This window comes from Carcharhinus amblyrhynchos, chromosome 6 (assembly GCF_965287045.1).
Source record: "Carcharhinus amblyrhynchos chromosome 6, sCarAmb.v2.hapA, whole genome shotgun sequence".
In the NCBI taxonomy this organism is placed as follows: Eukaryota; Metazoa; Chordata; class Chondrichthyes; order Carcharhiniformes; family Carcharhinidae; genus Carcharhinus; species Carcharhinus amblyrhynchos.
The window spans coordinates 113,754,979-113,774,512 of NC_137329.1; the positions used below are offsets into that span (position 1 = coordinate 113,754,979).

Consider the following 19,534-nt stretch of genomic DNA (forward strand, 5'->3'; position numbering starts at 1 on the left):
CTGAAATACTTGTTCGTATACAATTGTAATGTAGGCAACACCATATGGAGAGGCAGTGGTGTAGTGGTATTGACACTGGACTAGTAATCCAGGGACCCAGCGTAATGCTCTGGAAACCCTGGTTTGAATCCCACCTTGGCAGATGGTGAAATCTGAACTCAGTAAAAATCTGGAATTCAAAATCTGATCGACAATGGTTAAAAATCCATCTTTACCAGTCTGGCCTACATGTGATGCCAGAGCCACAGCAAGGTGGTTAACTTTCAAATGCCCTTTGCAACGGCCTAGCAAGCTACTGAGTTGAAGGGCAAGTAGGCATGGGCAATAAATGCTGGCCCAGCCAGCAACACCCACATTCCATGAACAAATGTTAAAAAATGTGATGATGGTGGGACCAATTAAGTTCAAACTTTTGGTCTAATGTATACCCTCTGTATGGGAAATAGTAGCCAGCAGCTTCTGGCAGGTCTGGGCGGGTGGGGGAGGTTGGTGGGAGCTGGGTGGAGGAAGGGGTAAATCAAAACTCAATTGTCATGAGCGACTTTTGCAATTTTTGGAGGAAAATCAAGAACTCCAAAGATGTGCGGATTAGGTTGATTGGCCATGCTAAATTAAACTTAGCGTCTGGGGATTAGCAGGGTCAATACATGGGGTTACCGGAATAGGGTCTGGATGGGATTGTGGTCGGTGCAGACTCGATGGGCTGAATGGCCTCCTTTTGCGCTGTAGCGATTCTATGATTCTAAAACCTGGACGACATGGTGGCACAGTGGCTAACACTGCTGCCTCACAGCACCAGAGACCTGGGTTTGATTCCCAGGAATCAAACCCAGTGGAGTTTGCACATTCTCCCCGTGTCTGCATGGGTTTCCTGCAGGTGCTCCGGTCACCTCCCTCTGTCCAAAGACATGCAGGTTAAGTAGATTGGCCATGCTATATTAACCCTAGTGTCAGGTGGATTAGCAGGATAAATGTGAGGGGTTACAGGAGTAGGGCCTGGATGCGACTGTGGTCGGTGCAGACTCGTTGGGCTGAATGGCCTTTCTCCGCACTGTAGGGATTCTATGATTCTAAAACCGCCTACTTTATCATTGGTGTGATTGGAAAGGGGAACATTAAAAAAAGCAGGGAAATTATATTTGTACTGCATTAATACTGCAAAAGATTCAGATTGAGATAAGCCTGACAATGAGATCTCAGTCAGATCATTGCTTAGCCTGAATCTCCCAAAAAGCGATTGGAAAATTCACTTCTGCTGTGAGGTGGAAATTGCGCCATTGTCAATAATTGATTATAGTTCACTTTGTACAAAATTCATTTAACGTGGCCTAATTCAGTATAATTTAAATTGTATAATGTACGTCGTTATACTTTTTACTGAAGAAAATAAGCAATCAAACTACTGACTATACAACAGTTTTCTTTGCACAAATGGAACAGACTTGTTGTATACAGTGTTTATAATCGTTGCTGTGGTACATTTATCAACGGTAATTAGTTTAACACCATTCTTGGGAATGTTTAGCATGTGCAGTGGAATTAGCTGATGATTAATTTATTATAAATGTGATAAAAGGTCACTGCAAAAGGAATAGAATTTGGTTAATTTACGACATTATGAATGCCAAGTTTGCTCAGGTTGACAATGCGGTTGAGGTGGCACGGTGGAACAACAGTTAGCACTGCTGCCTCACAGTGCCAGGGATCTGGGTCCGATTCCTGGCTTGGGTCAGTGCGGAGTCTGCATGTTCTCCCTTTGGTCCAGTTTGCTCCCACACTCCAAAGGTGTGTGAGTTATGCTGGTTGGCCATGCTCTCATAGTCTGAAAGACGTGCTGGTTAGGTGCTGGTTAATTCTCCCTCGGCGTTACCCGAACAGGCACCAGAGAGTGGAGACTAGGAGATTTTCACAGTAACTTCAATGCAGTGTTAATGTAAGCCTACTCGTGACACTAATAAATAAACATTAAGATTCTCCTAGTCAATAATGACTGAACATCCCAAACAAAATATGATTAGAACTCCTACCGACCTTGACAAGGGAGCTTTATTTTTCTTCACTGTATTAAGCAGAGGGATCCCTAAAGCCCTGTTTACAGACTGTTGACGTTCATTTCTTGTGTATTTCTGTCAGAGCTGCAGCAAAAAATGAAGACTGAACAATGTAAAAGGATTTACGCTGACTTCTTGGGTGGATTAATGCCTCTAACCTGTTGACCCCCATGTAGATCCGGGGCTGCAGAAATCCAAATCTGTGTCAGGCTACACGGCGAGAATCTCCAACCGGATTCAGCCTCAGGGAAACTGTCAGTACGTGCAGCAGGCAGCTCTTTTTTTAATAACTCCTGCAAAACCACCGCAGCCAGTGCTCAGTATAAATTCCAGAGGAATCACATTCAGTTGGTCTCAAACTGGCAGTATAATCAGACTGTCCTCCGGCAGTAATCTCCTACTGTTCAGTCATAAGCACAGTTCAGGGGCTGGTTAAATCAATAGATCCTATCATAGTAAAGAATTTGTTGACATGTTAGACCAGGTTCAATTATTTTTGGCTCTAAAATCCCTCCCACTAAACTTTAGGTTAAACTATCCTACTTGTTAGGGTTGTTAATGTGATGTATTGTGGTGCACCTTCCTATTATCACATACATAACTGAACTCCACTGTAGCTGAAATATACTCCCGAGTTCTACCGCCACTCCCCCCCCACCCCCCCACCCCCCCTCCCCCTCCCCGCCACAGAAGGTTCACCAGGCTGATACCAGAGATGAGGGGGTTAGCCTATGATGAGAGATTGAATAGACTGAGTCTGTACTCATTGGAGTTTAGAAAGCTGAGAGGGAATCCTGCACGACGCAAATAAATGTGGCGTGCAGGAATGGGACGGCGATAATTATGGGGGATTTCAATCTATATATTGATTGGTCGACCCATGTTGGATGCGGTGGGCTTGAGGAGGAGTTCTTGGAATGCTGCTGGGATAGTTTCCTGGAACAGTGTGTGTTGGAGCCAACGAGGGAGCGAGCTATCTTGAATCTGGTGTTATGTAATGAGGCGGGTAGAATTAGGGACCTTGTGGTGAAGGATCCTCTTGGGAAGAGTGATCATTGTATGGTGGAGTTTCTGATGCAGATGGAGGAGGAGAAAGTGGGTTCCCGGACATGTGTCCTTTGTTTGAACAGAGGGGAGTACGGTAGGATGAGAGAGGAATTGGCGAATGTTGATTGGGGGAGCGCATTGGAAGGTAGGTCTGCTGAGGAACAGTGGAGGATCTTTAAGGAGATCTTTCTTGGTGCTCAGCAGAAATTTATTCCGATGGTTAAAAAGGTTCGTAGGAGGAGAGATAATCAGCCGTGGATAACGAAGGCGGTGAAGGAAAGTGTTAAATTAAAAGCAGATGCGTTTAGAGTAGCTAAGAGTAGTGGGTGAGAAGAGGATTGGGAGAGGTTTAAATGTCAACAAAGAATGACAAAGAAGTTGATAAAGAAGGGTAGGATAAACTATGAAGCTGGGCTAGCGCTTAATATAAAAAAGGATAGCAAGAGTTTTTATAAATACATAAAAAGGAAGAGGCTGGCTAGGGTGAACGTTGGACCCTTAGAGGATGAGAGGGGGGACTTAGTGGTAGGGGATGGGGAAATGGCTGAGGCCTTGAATAACTTTTTTGTTTCGGTCTTCACGGAGGAGGACGTGAATAATTTGCCGGGTGTTAGCGATGGAAAGATGGTAGGAGTGGAGGGCTTGAATGACATTATTGTTACTAGAGAGGTGGTGCTCGACAGACTGGAGGGACTGATTGTGGACAAGTCCCCAGGACCGGATGGAATGCATCCAAGGGTTCTGAAAGAAATGGCAGAGGTGATAGTGGATGCCTTGGTGATTATTTTCCAAACGTTGCTGGATTCCGGGGAAGTGCCGGAAGATTGGAAAACGGCTAATGTTACGCCGTTGTTTAAGAAGGGTGGAAGGCAAAAGGTGGGGAATTATAGGCCGGTTAGTTTAATGTTTGTTGTAGGAAAAATGTTAGAATCCGTGATCAAGGAGAAAATAGCGAGGCATCTTAAGGAGAATTGTTTGGTAGAGCAGACGCAGCACGGTTTCGTTAAGGGGAAGTTGTGTCTGACAAATTTATTGGAGGTCTATGAAGATGTGTCTAGGGCGGTGGATAGAGGAGAGCCGGTGGATGTGGTGTTTCTTGATTTTCAGAAGGCGTTTGACAAGGTGCCTCACAAGAGGTTATTGCAGAAGGTTAGGGGGCATGGAATTGGGGGTAGTGGATAGAGGATTGGCTGTCCAATAGGAGCAGAGAGTAGGGGTCAATGGGTGCTATTCGGATTGGCGGTTGGTGACTAGTGGAGTGCCCCAGGGGTCGGTGCTGGGGCCTCAGCTATTTACCATTTATATAGATGATCTGGAGGAGGGAACCGAGTGTATGGTGTCGAAATTTGCTGATGACACCAAGATTGGTGGAACGGCAAATTGTGCGGAGGGTTTGGAGAGTCTGCAGAAGGATCTAGATAGGCTGGGCGAATGGGCCAGGAACTGGCAAATGGAGTTTAATGTTGGCAAATCTGAGGTTGTCCACTTTGGTAGGAATAATGGTAGGAAGGACTATTACTTACGTGGTGAAAAACTGCAGCATGCAACGGTGCAGAGGGACCTTGGGGTCCTTGTGCATGAGTTGCAGGTGCAGCAGGTGGTCAGGAAGGCAAATGGGATGCTGGCCTTCATAGCGAGGGGGATTGAATATAAAAGTAGGGAGGTCTTGCTGCAGCTGTATAGGGCACTGGTGAGGCCGCAGCTGGAGTACTGTGTGCAGTTTTGGTCGCCGCACTTACGCAAGGATATTTTGGCCTTGGAGGGAGTGCAGAGGAGGTTTACTAGGCTGATTCCAGAGTTGAGGGGGTTGAACTATGAGGAGAGGCTGAATAAACTAGGCTTGTACTCGTTAGGGGAGATCTCATTGAGACATATAAGATGTTGAATGAGATGGATAGGATAGAGGTGGAGAGGCTCTTCCCGCTCAGAAAGGACAGTAGGACTAGAGGGAGCAGCCTCAAGATAAAGGGGGGGCGGTTTAGATCGGAGTTGAGGAGGAACTTCTTCACTCAAAGGGTGGTGAATCTCTGGAATTCTCTGCCCGTTGAAGTGGTGGAGGCTACCTCGCTGAATATATTTAAGTCACGGGTAGATAGGTTTCTGAAAGACAAGGGAATTAAGGGTTATGGGGAGAAAGCGGGAAAGTGGGACTGATCCACTTCAGATCAGCCATGATCTTATTGAATGGCGGAGCAGGCTCGAAGGGCTAGATGGCCTACTCCTGCTCCTATTTCTTATGTTCTTGTGTTAGAATTGGAGCAGGTGAGGGCGGCCAATGGAAATGTTTGTTGATCTCGGGCAGGAATTTCCGGTCTTGCTCAAGCGAAGCCGTAAAATCCCACCCACAGCACCAAATCCTGTGTTCCCTCCGGATTCCTCCCACACTCCAAAGACATATGGGTTAGGTTGATTGGCCATGCTAAATTGCCCATGAGTGTCAGGGAGACCAGCAGGGTAGATATGTGGAGTTAGGGGGATAGGGCCTGGGTGGGATTGTTGTTGGTGCAGACGCAATGGGCCAAATGGCCTCCTTCTGCACTGCAGGGGTTCTGTGAGTCTATAGGCCATGGTTTGAAAAGGATTATATGATATACTAACCTGGAGGAGCAAGTCATTCATGCTAGCAAAGTAAACTAAGGTTTATTTATTAGTCACAGATAGACTTACATTTACACTGCAACAAAGTTAACTGTGAAAATCCATACTTGGGTGCCTGATTGGGTACACTGAGGAAGAATTTAGCACCTAACCAGCATGTCTTTTGAACTATGGGAGGAAACTGGAGCACCCGGAGGAAACCCACGCAGACATGGGGAGAATGTGCAACCTTTGCACAGTCAGTGACTCCCAAGCCTGGAATCAAACCCAGGTCCCTGTGAGGCAGCACTGTGCCGCTGTGCCACACCACAATTACTACTTAATTCCTTGCAGATCTAGAATATAAGTACTTGTGTGGATGATACTTACCATGTCCTTGAAATATTGTGTAAAGCCGCTCCTGTGCTTACCTGTTTCACAAAGTTGCCCTGTGAATCCTTGTGGACATGCGCAGACCTTGGGAGCAATACAGGTGCCTCCATTCCTGCAGCCATCTTCGCAAAATGCTGGTGAAGACACCAAAAGAATTTTTAGCATGACATTTCCAGTAATTATCCCCACAACAAACAACAGATTGATGTCACCCATTAAGGAGTTAGCGTGGGCGAGGACCAGGAATTAATTTTTCAATTAAATTAAAACCTGCAATTACATTTCCAACAATTAAGAGTACGTGTTGGCACCTACTTAGAAAAAGTCATGGAAATCCCAAATGAGTTTAACAAAAGATAAGCTTCTGCAATTAAGATATTTGTTCAGTCAAATGCATTTTATTTGACGTGTTCTTTTTCAAAGTTTTAATAGTAGCTCAGATGTTGCACAGTTTCAAACCAGCTGTTTTACAATGTAGACACTTAAAGGGTATTTTGCTTTGATTTGATTTATTACTGTCACATGTATTGAGATACAGTCAAAAGTATTGTTTCTTCTGCGCGATGCAGACAAAATGTACCGTTCATAGAGTACATAGGGGAGAAGGAAAGGAGAGGGTGCAGAATGCATGTTACAGTCATAGCTACGGTGTAGAGAAAGGTCAGCTTAATATGTGATACGTCCATTCAAACGTCTGATGGCAGCAGGGAAGGAGCTGGTCTTGAGTAGGTTGGTACGTGGCCTCAGACGTAGGTGCACTGGCCATACTAAATTCTCTCTTAGTGTACCCATGATGTGGAGATGCCGGCATTGGACTGGGGTGGGCACAGTAAGAAGTCTCACAACACCAGCTTAAAGTCCAACAGATTTATTTGGAATCACAAGCTTTCGGAGCTCTGCTCCTTCATCAAGTGAGACTTGCCTGATGAAGGAGCTGTGCTCTGAAAGCACGTGATTCCAAATGTGCCTGTTAGACTTTAACCTGGTGTTGTGAGACTTCTTTCAGTGTACCCAAACAGGCACCGGATGATGGTGACTGTGGGATTTTCACAGTAATTTCATTGTAATGTTAATGTAAGCCTACTTGTGACACTAATAAAAAAAAATTTTAATCAACCGTGTTGCCAAGACATTTGGCCTATTTTAAATTAAAATATGTCGGAGTACTTCTACGCAGGGCTCGAGTATAAGGATGTCAATTGGAGATCTTCAGATTTACAGTATTCTCAGCTAATAATGTTCTTTTAATGGATTTATTCAATGGAGAAAACTCAAGTGTGATGCAAAAATAAATACTTATGATTTGAAACTTGAAGTCAAAATCAGAAACCCTGGAAAAACTGAATTGATAAGTAAGTGTCTCAGACGAATTTTGATTCATTTAAATAAAAAGGGCTAGCACTCTGGGTGACCTGTAGACATCTCACGGTGCTTAGCAGCCAATTAAGTACTTCTGAAGTGTAGTCACGTGGTAACGAGGGAAATACGGCAGCTAATTTGCACTCAGCAATCTCCCACAAACAGCAATGTGTTAATGATCCAATAATCTGCAATTTGTGAAGTTGATTGAGGGATAAACATTGCCCTGGGAGTGTAGCAGGCGGATGGAGTGCACCCCCTCCCCCGCATATCGGGCCACTTCATGGAGGCGGGGCACCGGGAGCACCATGGCCTCTTGCTGGCTGGTATCAAGATGGCGGCTGGTCACCAGCTACGGCATGCCTTGGATCAACTCACGGGTGAGGAGTCTGGACAGCATCGGCTCACTGCTGCAGACGGTGGGCACGAGGGTCTCACGTTCCTTCAGGATCAACCGTAGCACCTGGAGGGCCAGATCCCCTGGGGACCTCACCCCCAAAGCCCAGGGGGCAGCTGGCCATGGCAGAGAAAGGCCACCGGGTCCATGGCCAAGATGGGGAGGAGCCTGGCCCCGGTGAAGAAGAGAAAGGCAAAGGAATGAGCCGGCAGGCAAGAGGAAAAAAGCGACCGGTCTCCGGAGGGCACAGGCGGCTCTGGAAAGCGGGCAAGGAGCTTGTGCCAGGAGGTGATCCAGCCACCAGGCAGGAAGGTGAAGAAGAGGCAACAGGATCTGAGAGAGAAACCGAAGAAACAACCGAGTAGCAAAGGGGCATGAAGAAGGAAAAATGACCCGGGGATAACATTCACCACCCACCCCCTCCCCACTGCCCCCACCTCCGCATTGAGATCATGCCACGGGACCTTTTATATCCATCCAAGCAGGCAGATGGAGCCTCGGTTTAACATCTCATCTGCACAACAGTGCAGCTCTCCATCAGTACCGCACTTTGAGCTCACGCCCTGGGACATGACCCCCGAACCTTGTGACTCGGAGGCAGGGTCCCAACCCAACTGGGCCACAGCTGAAACTAGGGGCAGAGTTTTCCATTCCTGCCGGTGCTGGGAATCGTCAGGGGCACATCATTTGCACGGGGGGAGAAATTCTGTTTCCCGACAGCGGGATGCAAATTTTGTCCTCTTGATTTTACAAGGCGGGTTCAATGAGGGGTGGGGGGAGGGGCTCAATTTTCTGACGAGAAACATCGGGAACCCCATTTGCATTCACTCGTAACTCATGCATACAAATAGAAATGACCACCTTGCCAGAAACATGTTTGTACTCTAAAATAAGATCCCATCAGCGAGGCCTTAAAATGCTCAGCTTTATGACTGCATATAAATGGCGTGCATCTGGTGAGCTTCATCTAGTCAACGACTTTTCTTTCTCCTTGAGAAGCTGACATAACTTCATAGATTCACAGAATCTCTACAGTGCAAAAAGAGGCCATTTGGCCCATCGAGTCTACACCAACAACAATCCCACCCAGGTCCTATCCCATACCCCACGTATCTACCCTGCTAATCTCACTGACACTAAGGGGCAATTTATCATGGCCACTCAACCTAACCACTCGCGTGCTAGTAGCGAACTGAATAAAGGCAAACCCGAATGATTATAAGACGTCAAAGATGCCCAGTTGTGTTCTCCTCCCTCCAGTCAAGCTCACTGCACAGCTTGTTTTTCCTGGCTCATGGGTCTCATAACAGAGAGAGCCCAGCCAAGTCTGCAACTGCTGTTTATTCTGTGCTGGTCAGAACCAGGGGTGAAGGGAAGTGGATGCCTCCAACTGGACAGCCAGTGGACGGCAGCCAAATCACAGTTCTAACCCTTCATCCTCCCAGCTGATTGATCATGGCTGACTAGGGCTCATGTGGTTAGTCTTTCCACGCTGCCAAGACCATGGTCTCTCTCTATAATATCGTTGAGTGTACACCAAGCAAGTGCGACAGATTCAGTGGGAGGTTTCTTCAACATGGCACCTATCACCCTAGTCAAACACAGGCACATATGAATGGGAGGGAAACCTATCTCTGGTCCTCCAGGATGTTCCCCACCTGGAAATGGGGTGGGGAAATCATGTCTTATCACAGAATCGTAGAATCTCTACACTGCAGGAAGGGGCCACTCGAGTTTGCAGTGACTACAATCCCACCCAGGCCCTATCCCCAAAACCGCACAAACTTACCCAGCTAATCCCTGATACTAAAGGGCAACTTAGCATAACCAATCAACCTAATCCGCAAATCTTTGGATTATGGGAGGAAACCGGAGGAAATCCACGCAGAGAATGTGCAGACGCCACACAGACAGTGACCCAAGCCGGGAATTGAATCCGGGTCCTTGGCACTGTGAGGCAGCAACATTAACCACTGTGCCACCATGCCACCCTGGTATGAAAACCAAATTTACCTTGGTGTTGAGAACGGAAGACGGGAACTTAATGAATGTTGGGTTTTTGTGTGTGCGGACTGCGAGCGGGCTGCACAGGCCCAGTTCTACATTTTCATGTTGTGTGGGCTCTGCCCACCTGTGCAAGAAGGGAAACGGTGTGAAAACCCAGGTCAGGTGACCAGGAGTGGAGCACCATAGGGCCCTAGACAGAGGCAAGGAGTGGTCCCAAAGGGAACAGGGACAGGTCCAAAAAGAAGGGTCCCAGAGAGGGGTTAGAGGCAGGAAGAGGTCCCAGCTCAGTTAACAAGAGATGAACGGAGAAAAAGGCTGCAGACAGGGAAAGGGCTGCAGAGAGCAGAGACTACATGAATTCGGCAGCCAAAGATGAGCCATTGGGATGAAGGTACTTATTTGGAGCAGTCATGTTCCATTTGGGTCGTGTCGTCTGGTAACTGCAGAGGGCTCAAGGGAGCCCTGAAGATCCAAGAAGGCAGCAGAAGGTTTGTGAGTCTGCACCGTAAGCCATTGGCACAAAGTTGCCTCTCTAGAGCAGCAGGGTTCTGCTTGACATGGCCAACAAGCTGAGTTGGTACTTGAGTACATACTGGAGAATCCAGGGAAATAGAATCTTGGGAGATAAGATTTAAATCCTGGGAGGCGGGCATTGTTGAAGTCATTTTTTGGAGGCAGTTCCAAGTTTAGATTTTCAAAGGTAATGACTGAAATCCCTCATGAGGGACACAGAGTTTCAGTGAGATTAGTTGACTCCATGTTAATAACATCTGGGTGAGTTGTTGAGAAATCCATGGTCTCTGTTTTGGTTGTATCTACCATTGTGTAGTGTGGTATTTTTGTCCTGGCTTATTAATTGGCAGGTAACTTATATTTACCCTGAATGTTAGTGAATAAGAGAGATATTGAAAATTGTTTCATCTTTCTGACTTTGTACAATAAAGTTTATTTTTGTTTGCTCAAAACCGTGTAATCTTGTGGCTTCCTTAGTGAGTAAGTGCCTTGAATCTTAAACTTTGTTTCCTTTAAATAAAACATTACTGGTCCCTAACTGACTCTCACCAACAACTTGGGAGTCTGGCCTAGGATCAGAAGACAGATGCCGGGTGAAGGGCTTAGCACCAATCTATTGCCTTTGAGATGGAGGGAAAAAGGACATGTTCACTAAATGTATTACTTCAATTTGTCCACATATCCACTGACACATCAATGATGCACTCTTAGATAATCCTGCCTTGGTAATGGGTCTCATTAAGGCATAGAAATATAGAAGATAGGAGCAGGAGGAGGCCATTTGGCCCTTTGGGCCTGCTCCACCATTCATCATGATCATGGCTGACCGTTCAACTCAATAATCTAATCCTGCTTTCTCCCCATAACCTTTGATCCCATTCACCCCAAGTGCTTTACCTGCCACCTCTTGAATACATTCATCGTTTTGGTATCAACTACTTTCAGTGGTAATGAATTCCACAGGCTCACCACTCTTTGACTTAAGAAATGTCTCCTCATCTCTGATCTAAATGGTCTACTTTGAACCCTCAGACTGTGACCTCCGGTTCTGGACTCTCCCATGATCAGAAATATTCTCCCTGCATCTACCCGGTTTAGTCCTGTTAGAATTTTATAAGTCTCTATGAGATCCCCTCTTATTCATCTGAACTCCAGCAAAAACAATCCTAACTGAGTCAATCTCTCCTCGTACAACAGTCTTGCCATCCCTGTCCTCAGCCAGACAAGGAGATAGCGAGCCCATCATTGGTTGGCACAAGGGCAATGAGAAACAAGGGTCTGAGCAGCAAGAGGCAGGAAGTCACTAGACAATCAAGAAGCTGGCTAACAGGGACTACTGTAACGGCGAGCATAGGCTGACCATGGTGTATCACTGGAGGTGCACTTATCTAGTGGCGACCAAGGTGCAATGCCAGACGTGCCCTCCAATGTCCCAAGAACTGGTGGCTCATGTCTGCCAGCTTCTCCAGGATGAACTGAGACCTCTGGAGAAGTCATGGACAGCTCCTGGCCTGCGCTGAGTGAACGTCTGTCCAGGTACCCTTTCAAAATGGTGCCAGAACCTTCAGCCCCACGAGGTAATGGCAGGAAAGGTGACTTCCTGCCTGACCTGCTAAGTGATCCGCTGAGATCCTCACAATTGCATAATTAATGAGCTGATCAGTGGAAGTTTACACCCCATCCCACCCGCAGTAGGAATAGCACCCACCATCAGACTTACCATGAATGGAAAATTTCACCCTGGGGCAGAAAATGAAACGGAGAGTAGAAAGATTCCTTAACATGGGGGAAATTTTGCCTAAAAATTCATTCAAATTGAGGACTAATAGAAGTAGAAGATTAAGGGAAGAAAGTAAAGGCAACAGAGTTACGTAAGCAAAAGAAACTGCTTGGTGGATATTAACCTGTTGTCTATAAATACGTATTCCACAAAACCAGTTTCTTTTATGAGCTAAACGCTCAGGATTCAATACACAGCAAGCTCCATGAAGCAATTGGGATGAGGGAGACACTTTCAAAATGATTGTTTGAAACTGGGATATTTGTGAAATCGCCTCAAAGAGAATTTGCACAAAATACCATGAAGCAGGAAATAAAATATTTCAGCAATAATATAACTATCCTGCAGAGGAAAGGAGAATAAAATCAAGGCCAGTGTGATGGAAAATGGGGAAAGCTCACAGAGAATATAAGTAGGAGGAGGCCATTCAGCCCTTTGAGCCTGCTCCACCATTCATTAGGATCCTGGTTGACCATCCAACTCAACAGCCTGATCCTGCCTTCCCCTACATCCTTTGATCCCCTTCGCCTCAAGTGCTGTATCAAATTGCTTCTTTAAAACATTCAAGATTTTGGTCTCCACTGCTTTCTGTCGTAGCGAATTCCATCGGCCAACCACTCTCTGGGTGAAGAAATTTCTCCTCCTCTCTATCCTAAACGGTCTACCCTGTTTCCTCAGACTGTGACCCCTGGTCCTGGACACTCTCACCATCAGTAACATCCTCTATCTAGTCCTGTTGGAATTTTACAGGTTTTGATGAGATTCCCCCCTTGTTCTTCCAGCAAATTCAATTGTAACCGATTGGTGGTGTGGAAGGGGAGGAGAATGTGGGGAAGTGGAATGAAAAACTGGGGCCTATCTATAATGTGACAATGTTTGGCTTGCAGTACATTTTTACAGAGCTAAAAGAGCAGCCTCCAAGTTGTCCACAGTGACATACAGTGACAGCGCTAGCACTTAACATCCACTCAGCTGTCCCTAAGCGATGGTCTTCAGTAAGCTGCACTGAGAGGAGAAAAGCGAAGATTTCTAAAAACAGCTACAAATAATTGAAAATATTATATGCAAAGTCATTTTCCCTCACCCCCAAACCCCATCAATGTGGTGCCCAGTACACCAACAACCTGTGCTGGTCCCTCCAAGCCGATGCTATAGTTAAGAAAACCCACCAATGCCTCTACTTTCTCAGGAGGCTAAGGAAATTTGGCATGCCCCTACGACTTTCACCAGCTTTCACAGATGCGCCACAGAAAGCATTCTTTCCAGATGCGTCACTTGGTATGGCTCCTGCTCCGAGCAAGACATCAAGAAACTACAAAGGGTCGTGAATGATCCCAGTCCATCACACAAACCAGCTTCCATTGACTCTGTCTACACTTACTGCCCTCAGGAAAACATCCAGCATAATCAAGGACCCCACACACCCCGGACATTCTCTCTTCCACCTTCTTCCGTAGGGAAAAAGATATAAAGTCTGAAGTCACATATCAACCGATTCAAAAACAGCTTCTTTCATGCAGTCATCAGACTCCTGAATGAACCTACTTTGCATTAAATTGATTTTTCTCTATATCTTACCTATGACCGTAACACTGCATTCTGCACCCTCTCCTTTCCTTTTCGATGTACGGAATGCTTTCTTTGTATAGTGTGCAAGAAACAATACTTTTCACTGTATACTAATACATGTGACAATAATAAATTAAATCAAAATCAAATTACAATCTCACATTCCCACAAATGGAAACCACAAGCTTTATTGCTTTTTTCAAAGGATCAAGGTCTTATCTAGATTGAGCTTTCATGCCTTTCCTGTCCAGGAATTTGATCTCGGCACTCTCCTGATCATTTTCTTTCAATGAACTGCAGCTAGGTTCCTGATCAACTCTGCTCTTTTCCCTGAAGACTATTTCATCAAAGGAGGACAGGACATGTCTGCTGTGACATGTTTGTACTTCTTTGGGCTTTCCCCAGCTAGCTATTGCTGCCTGCCCATCTTCATTGTTATCACAAGTTACATGGTTCCTTACAGCTAGAGACAGTGGTAGCCACACCACGGCAAAGTAACCACTGGGGTTTAGAACTGGCCAAAGCAATCTGTCCAGGTGAAAGTTCTGAGGCTACAGACATGGAATACACAGTGCAGAAAGCAGCCATTTGCTTATTGTGCCTGCGTTTGGCCCATATCCCTCTACAGCCATCTCACCCATGTAACTGTCTAAATGTTTTTAAAAGACAGAATTGTACCCACCTCTACTACTACCTCTGAAAGCTCGTTCCAGGCACTCACCACCCTCTGAGTGAAAAAATTGCCCCTCTGGACCTTTTTGTATCTCTCCCCTCTCACCTTAATCCTATGCCCTCTAGTTTTAGACTCCCCTACCTTTTGGGAAAAGGTATTGACTTATCTAGCTGATTGATGCCCCGGTGTGGTGTAGGTACACACACAGCGCTGTTAGGGACGGAATTCCAGGATTGTGATCCAGTGACAATGGGGGAGCGGCAATATATTTCCAAGTCAGGATATTGTGTGACTTGGGGAAATTGAAGGTGATGGCGTTGCCATGCATCTGATACTCTTGTTCATCTAGATGGAAGAGGTCAGAATTTGGGGAGCTGCTATTAAGAAAGTTGAGTTGAACGCTGTTGGAGTTGCAATCAGATGGGCACTCCACCTGAGCAAGGCACATTCCCTACTTGTACCTGGCAAATGGTGGACAGACTTCAGGCAGGCAGGGGGTGTGAGGGGGGGCGCTACCGGATACTGTGGCCTGCTGTTGTGGCCACAGTATGTTTGTGGCTGGTCCTGTTAGGTTCCCGATCAATGGTGATGCCGCCCCACCCACCCCATCCCCACCACCCAACTCTCCCTGAACTCAATGGTCTGTCAATTCTCTGAAGATAATGGCATTAAATGTTAAGGAAAGAAGGATAGGCTCTCCCCATTTTTGGAGATGGTTATTGCCAGGTACTTAACTGGCGTAATTGTTATCAGCAGCCTAATAGCCCAGGCCTGAATGTTGTCTAAGTCTTTCTGCGTGTGGATATGGACTGCTTCAGTGTCTGAGGAGTTGCAAATGGGAATGAAGCTTATCATCCATAATTCAGACCTTTATGATGGTAGGAAGGCAATTGACGAAGCAGCTAAAGATGGTTGGGCCTAGGAACCAGCCTTGAGGAAGACCTGTAGTAGTGTCCTCTCATTGACCTGCAACCATCTTACTTTGTGCCATGGATTACTCCTCCAACCAGCGGAGACTCTTCCTCCTGACTTCAATTTTACTAGGCCACTTAAATGCCAATACTCTCAGAGTTCGGACCATGTTTTTCTTGAGATTTGGAACCAAGTGGCACAACCCAAACAAGCTATTGGTGAGTAGATGCCACTTGAAAGCACTGTCAGTGTTAACATTAATCTACTGATTATTGAGAGTGGACTGATGGGATGGCAGTTGACAAGGTCGTGGACAGGACATAACTGGGCAATTTTCCACTTTGTCAGGTAGATAGCTAGTGTTGTGGCTGTATTACAACAGACTAGTTCTGAAAAGTATATTGTTAATAAGACAGCCAGGAAGATTTTGGACCCATAACCTCTGTATCTAGTGTGCTCACTGTGTCTTGTTATCACATGGAGTGAATGGATTTGGCTGATATTTGATTAGAATGTACTTAACTTGTCAGACATTAATAATAACCTTTTGAAAATCTATTTCTAGTGAAACATTTCCAGCACATGTTAAGAAGTTTTCCATACATTAAGGCAAGTTGGTAGAATCATAGAATGCCTAGAATGCAAACGGAGGCCATTCAGCCCATCAGCCTGCACTGACAACAATCCCACCCAATCCCTATCCCCATTATCCCACATATTTATCCTGCTAGTCCCCCTGACACTAAGGGTCAATTTGGTATGGCCAATCAACCTAACCTGCACACCTTGGAGTGTGGGAGGAAACCGGAGCACCTGGAGGAAACCCATGCAGACATGGGGAGAACATGTAAACTCCACACAGACAATCACCCAAGGTTGGAATTGAACCCAGGTCTCTGGTGCTGTGAGGCAGCAGTGCCACCGTGCTGCCCAGGTAAAACTGCTAGAGATTACAGGAATACCAATATGCAAAGGATTGACCTAATGTACTGATGCAGGGAAAAGGAGACAGCAAACAAGTCATGAATTGTCCTGCACTTGTAAAAGTGGCCTTTTTTAACTGAAGGCATTAACGCACATTGCACATAATGCTGCCTCGTTTCAATATACAACCAAAATTGAAAAGCATCATTTAAATTACCAATTGCATGATAACTTGTAATCATTTAATGTACATTTTTCAATGATTTTTAAAAGGAGATAAATCAAGGGTAAAAATTGGACAAATGCAGAAACGCTCGTTGTCAAGATTTTATCTGGTCCTTTCATCTGTCTTCTTCAAAGTGTGATTACAAATGCATTTTTGAAGGCAAGTGTGACATAATTCCTTATGAAACTCTTTCACTCGTGCAATTTGTCATGCACGCTACACATGGACAAGCTGACAGACTGGCAAAAGAATGTACAATCCATAATTTACTGTCAGGCCATCATAAACACATTTGATTTAAGTATAATTCAATGGCTTGCTCATATCATTTCCAGAGCTATTCAGTGGTTTATAACAAGTGGCTCAAAAGGAACCAGCAATTCACCCATAACTGAATGGCTTCCTCTGCCCCACGTGTTCTCTTTCTAGTGTGTTAGAAAATGAAGCTTTAGTTCCCGTTCTACTTGGAGTCACAGAAATCTATTCGCCCATGTTTCTTTTGAACTGCGCCATTTTGCATTTTCTTTGGGCAGGAATATCTGACCACCCCCCACCACCAATACCACAGCGAGTTTTCCGGTGGCTTTGGCAGCTTGTCACTGGCTGCCGCTGGGATCTTCCAGTCCCGCCGATGTCTATGGCGTTTTGTGTGACTCGCCCGTCCGGTTGCCAGGAAGCCCGCCACTTGGTGGGGGAGTGGGGGGGGGAGGCACCATTGGCAGAACCAGAAGATCCTGGTGTTTTCTCGGATTCAGGGTTCCAAACACTTGCTGATTGTAAGGTGAGAAATGCAGTTGAAAATGAACGCTCACCACTTGCAAATTTTACGCCAATGATTTTATTTGTTAACATTTGTGGTAACGTGGCCCCCCTTTAAAGGGGCAGGTTCTGAGGGCCACGTTATTGGGCTGGGCCCTATGGAGTGGAGCCGAGCCAATCAGAAGCAAGGACGTGAGTCCTGGGATGGGGGGTATCCTCAGTTAGAACTCGGGAGGAGAAGAGAGTAGAATTGTGTATTAGTTCCATCAGACCTTGATCTTGTATATAAACTATATTGAGAACAAATTGATCATTGTTGAAGCCACAAGTCACCATTAGCTTTACTACACTGGCGATGAGGAAAAACTGTCAGTCATTGGGAGAAGTCGAGAGATTGGTGAAATATTTTGAAAGGCTACTTTGCAGGCACTCTGAGATTTTCCAGGAGGAACTGGGATGAATAAAGGGGGCTAAAGCCAAAATGTATTTGATCATCGAGGCAAGGCCAATATATTTTTAGATCCGCCCAGTGCCTTATGTATTCCATCGTATAGCAGAAGTGGAGCTGGGGAGATTGTAAGACTTGGCTGTCATAAAACCAGTACAGCTTTCCGAATGGGCTGTGTATATAGTCTCTAGTTTGAAGCCAAACAACTGAGGAGTGGGGCCTGAGGGGTGCAGGGCCTGAGGGGTTGAGACCTGAGGAGGGCAGGGCCTGAGGGGGGTGGATCCTGACAGGGGAGCTCCGTGGCGGGGGGAAGTGGGGGGAATGGAGAAGGAACTCTGTAAGGATAGGGTTTGATCAGTAGGAGTGGCAATTGAGAGGGCAGGAGAGGGCTGAATGGCTGGGGTGATGATTTGGGAGTGAGAGGTGGGTAAGCGGCCAAGCAGCGATTGGTGGGTGGGGACTGGGGATGATTGGCCTGGGACGGCAGCTGAGGTGGGGCAATGTTCGGGGTGCCAACCAGGGAAGGGTGGGGTGATATCCATTGGGGGGAATGATGGCAGTGACCGATCTCCCAGAGTATATTAGGAAATCGGGGCGCCTACACAATGGCACCCAGCGAACTCAGCAGCAAGCTTCACAGGTGAGCCATGGCTCCAACCTCTCCCCCCCACTGGCAAGAATCGCATGATGCTTCTGTTATGCACAGAGTGCCGTAAATTCCCGTTACTTACCTGGTTGAAAAAAGCAATGAGAAAATCTAACACTTTATCGCCCGTTTGACACTTTGAATTTTTCTGAGAAAATTAATTCATGTGCTGTGACTATTAGGATGCAGTCTTTATTATTAACCTGGGCAAATAAGGAATTCTGTGCGTTAACATAAACATTTGAAAGACTGAATTAAAATTGTGAACCTTGTTTGTGCAAGCAATGGTTCAGGAAACATTTCCTGATAATCTTCAAATCTTCTTGATTGCTCAAGGAGCAAGCAAATAATTCCAGTGTTGAACTAACGCTAATAAAATTGTTTCAGCTTAGCACAATTGTGTCTCATACTTCAGTATAATCACGCTCTCATTCACTCGGTGCACCAGTACAAAAGGCCCTGCTGCCCACCAAGCCTATGGCAATAATGTTGTCCTATCGCTTGTATCCCTATATACTCCCCCCGTTCATGTGTCGATCCAGATACGTCTTAAATGTCACTAACATATCTGCCTCAACCACCTCACTTGGCAGTGCATTCCAGGCCCCCACCGCCCTCTGTGTAAAAAAACTTACCCTGCACATCTCTGCTGAACATTTCCCCCCTTACCTTGAACCTGTGCCCCCTTGTAATTGTCATTTCTGCCCTGGGAAAAAGCTTCCAACTGTTCACCCTCTCTATACCCCTCATAATTTTATAAACTTCTATCAGAGCACCCCTTAGTTTCCAGGGAGAACAATCCCAGTTTATTCAATCTCTCGTCATAGCTAATACCCTCCACACCAGGCAACTACCAGGTACTCTAAACTGTTACTCCTTCTGGTTTGAGTCTCACCCAGCGAGTAGGGTTATTGGCTGTAATTTAGTGGCCATCTTATTTTCAGAGGGGAGGAGAGGGTAACATGGCTTAGTGTAAGCATCTTTAACCTTCTTGCTTCTTAAGCTTACCCACTCCAAACCCAGTTATAAAAATTTCCGTGGATATTAGTTACATTTGATTTGATTTGATTTATTATTGTCTCATGTATTAGTATACAGTGAAAAGTATTGCTCCTTGCACAGCGTATAGACAAAGCATACCTTACATAGAAAAGGAAAGGAGAGTGTGTAGAATGTAGTGTTACAGTCATAGCTAAGGTATAGAGAAAGATCAACTTAATACGAGGTTGGTCCATTCAAAAGTCTGACAGCAG

The 19,534-nt window shown here is 45.8% G+C and overlaps 1 protein-coding gene across 1 annotated transcript in view; it reads right to left on the minus strand.

Annotated features, from left to right (window-relative positions):
* The window catches only part of LOC145344551 (protein kinase C-binding protein NELL2-like), a 284,248-nt gene that overhangs the window by 79,372 nt on the left and 185,342 nt on the right, over positions 1–19,534 (minus strand). Inside the window, exon 15 of the mRNA XM_080191747.1 lies at positions 6,107–6,202. Within this exon, the coding sequence (XP_080047873.1) occupies positions 6,107–6,202 (96 nt within the window). The remainder of the gene's footprint in view (positions 1–6,106; positions 6,203–19,534) is intronic.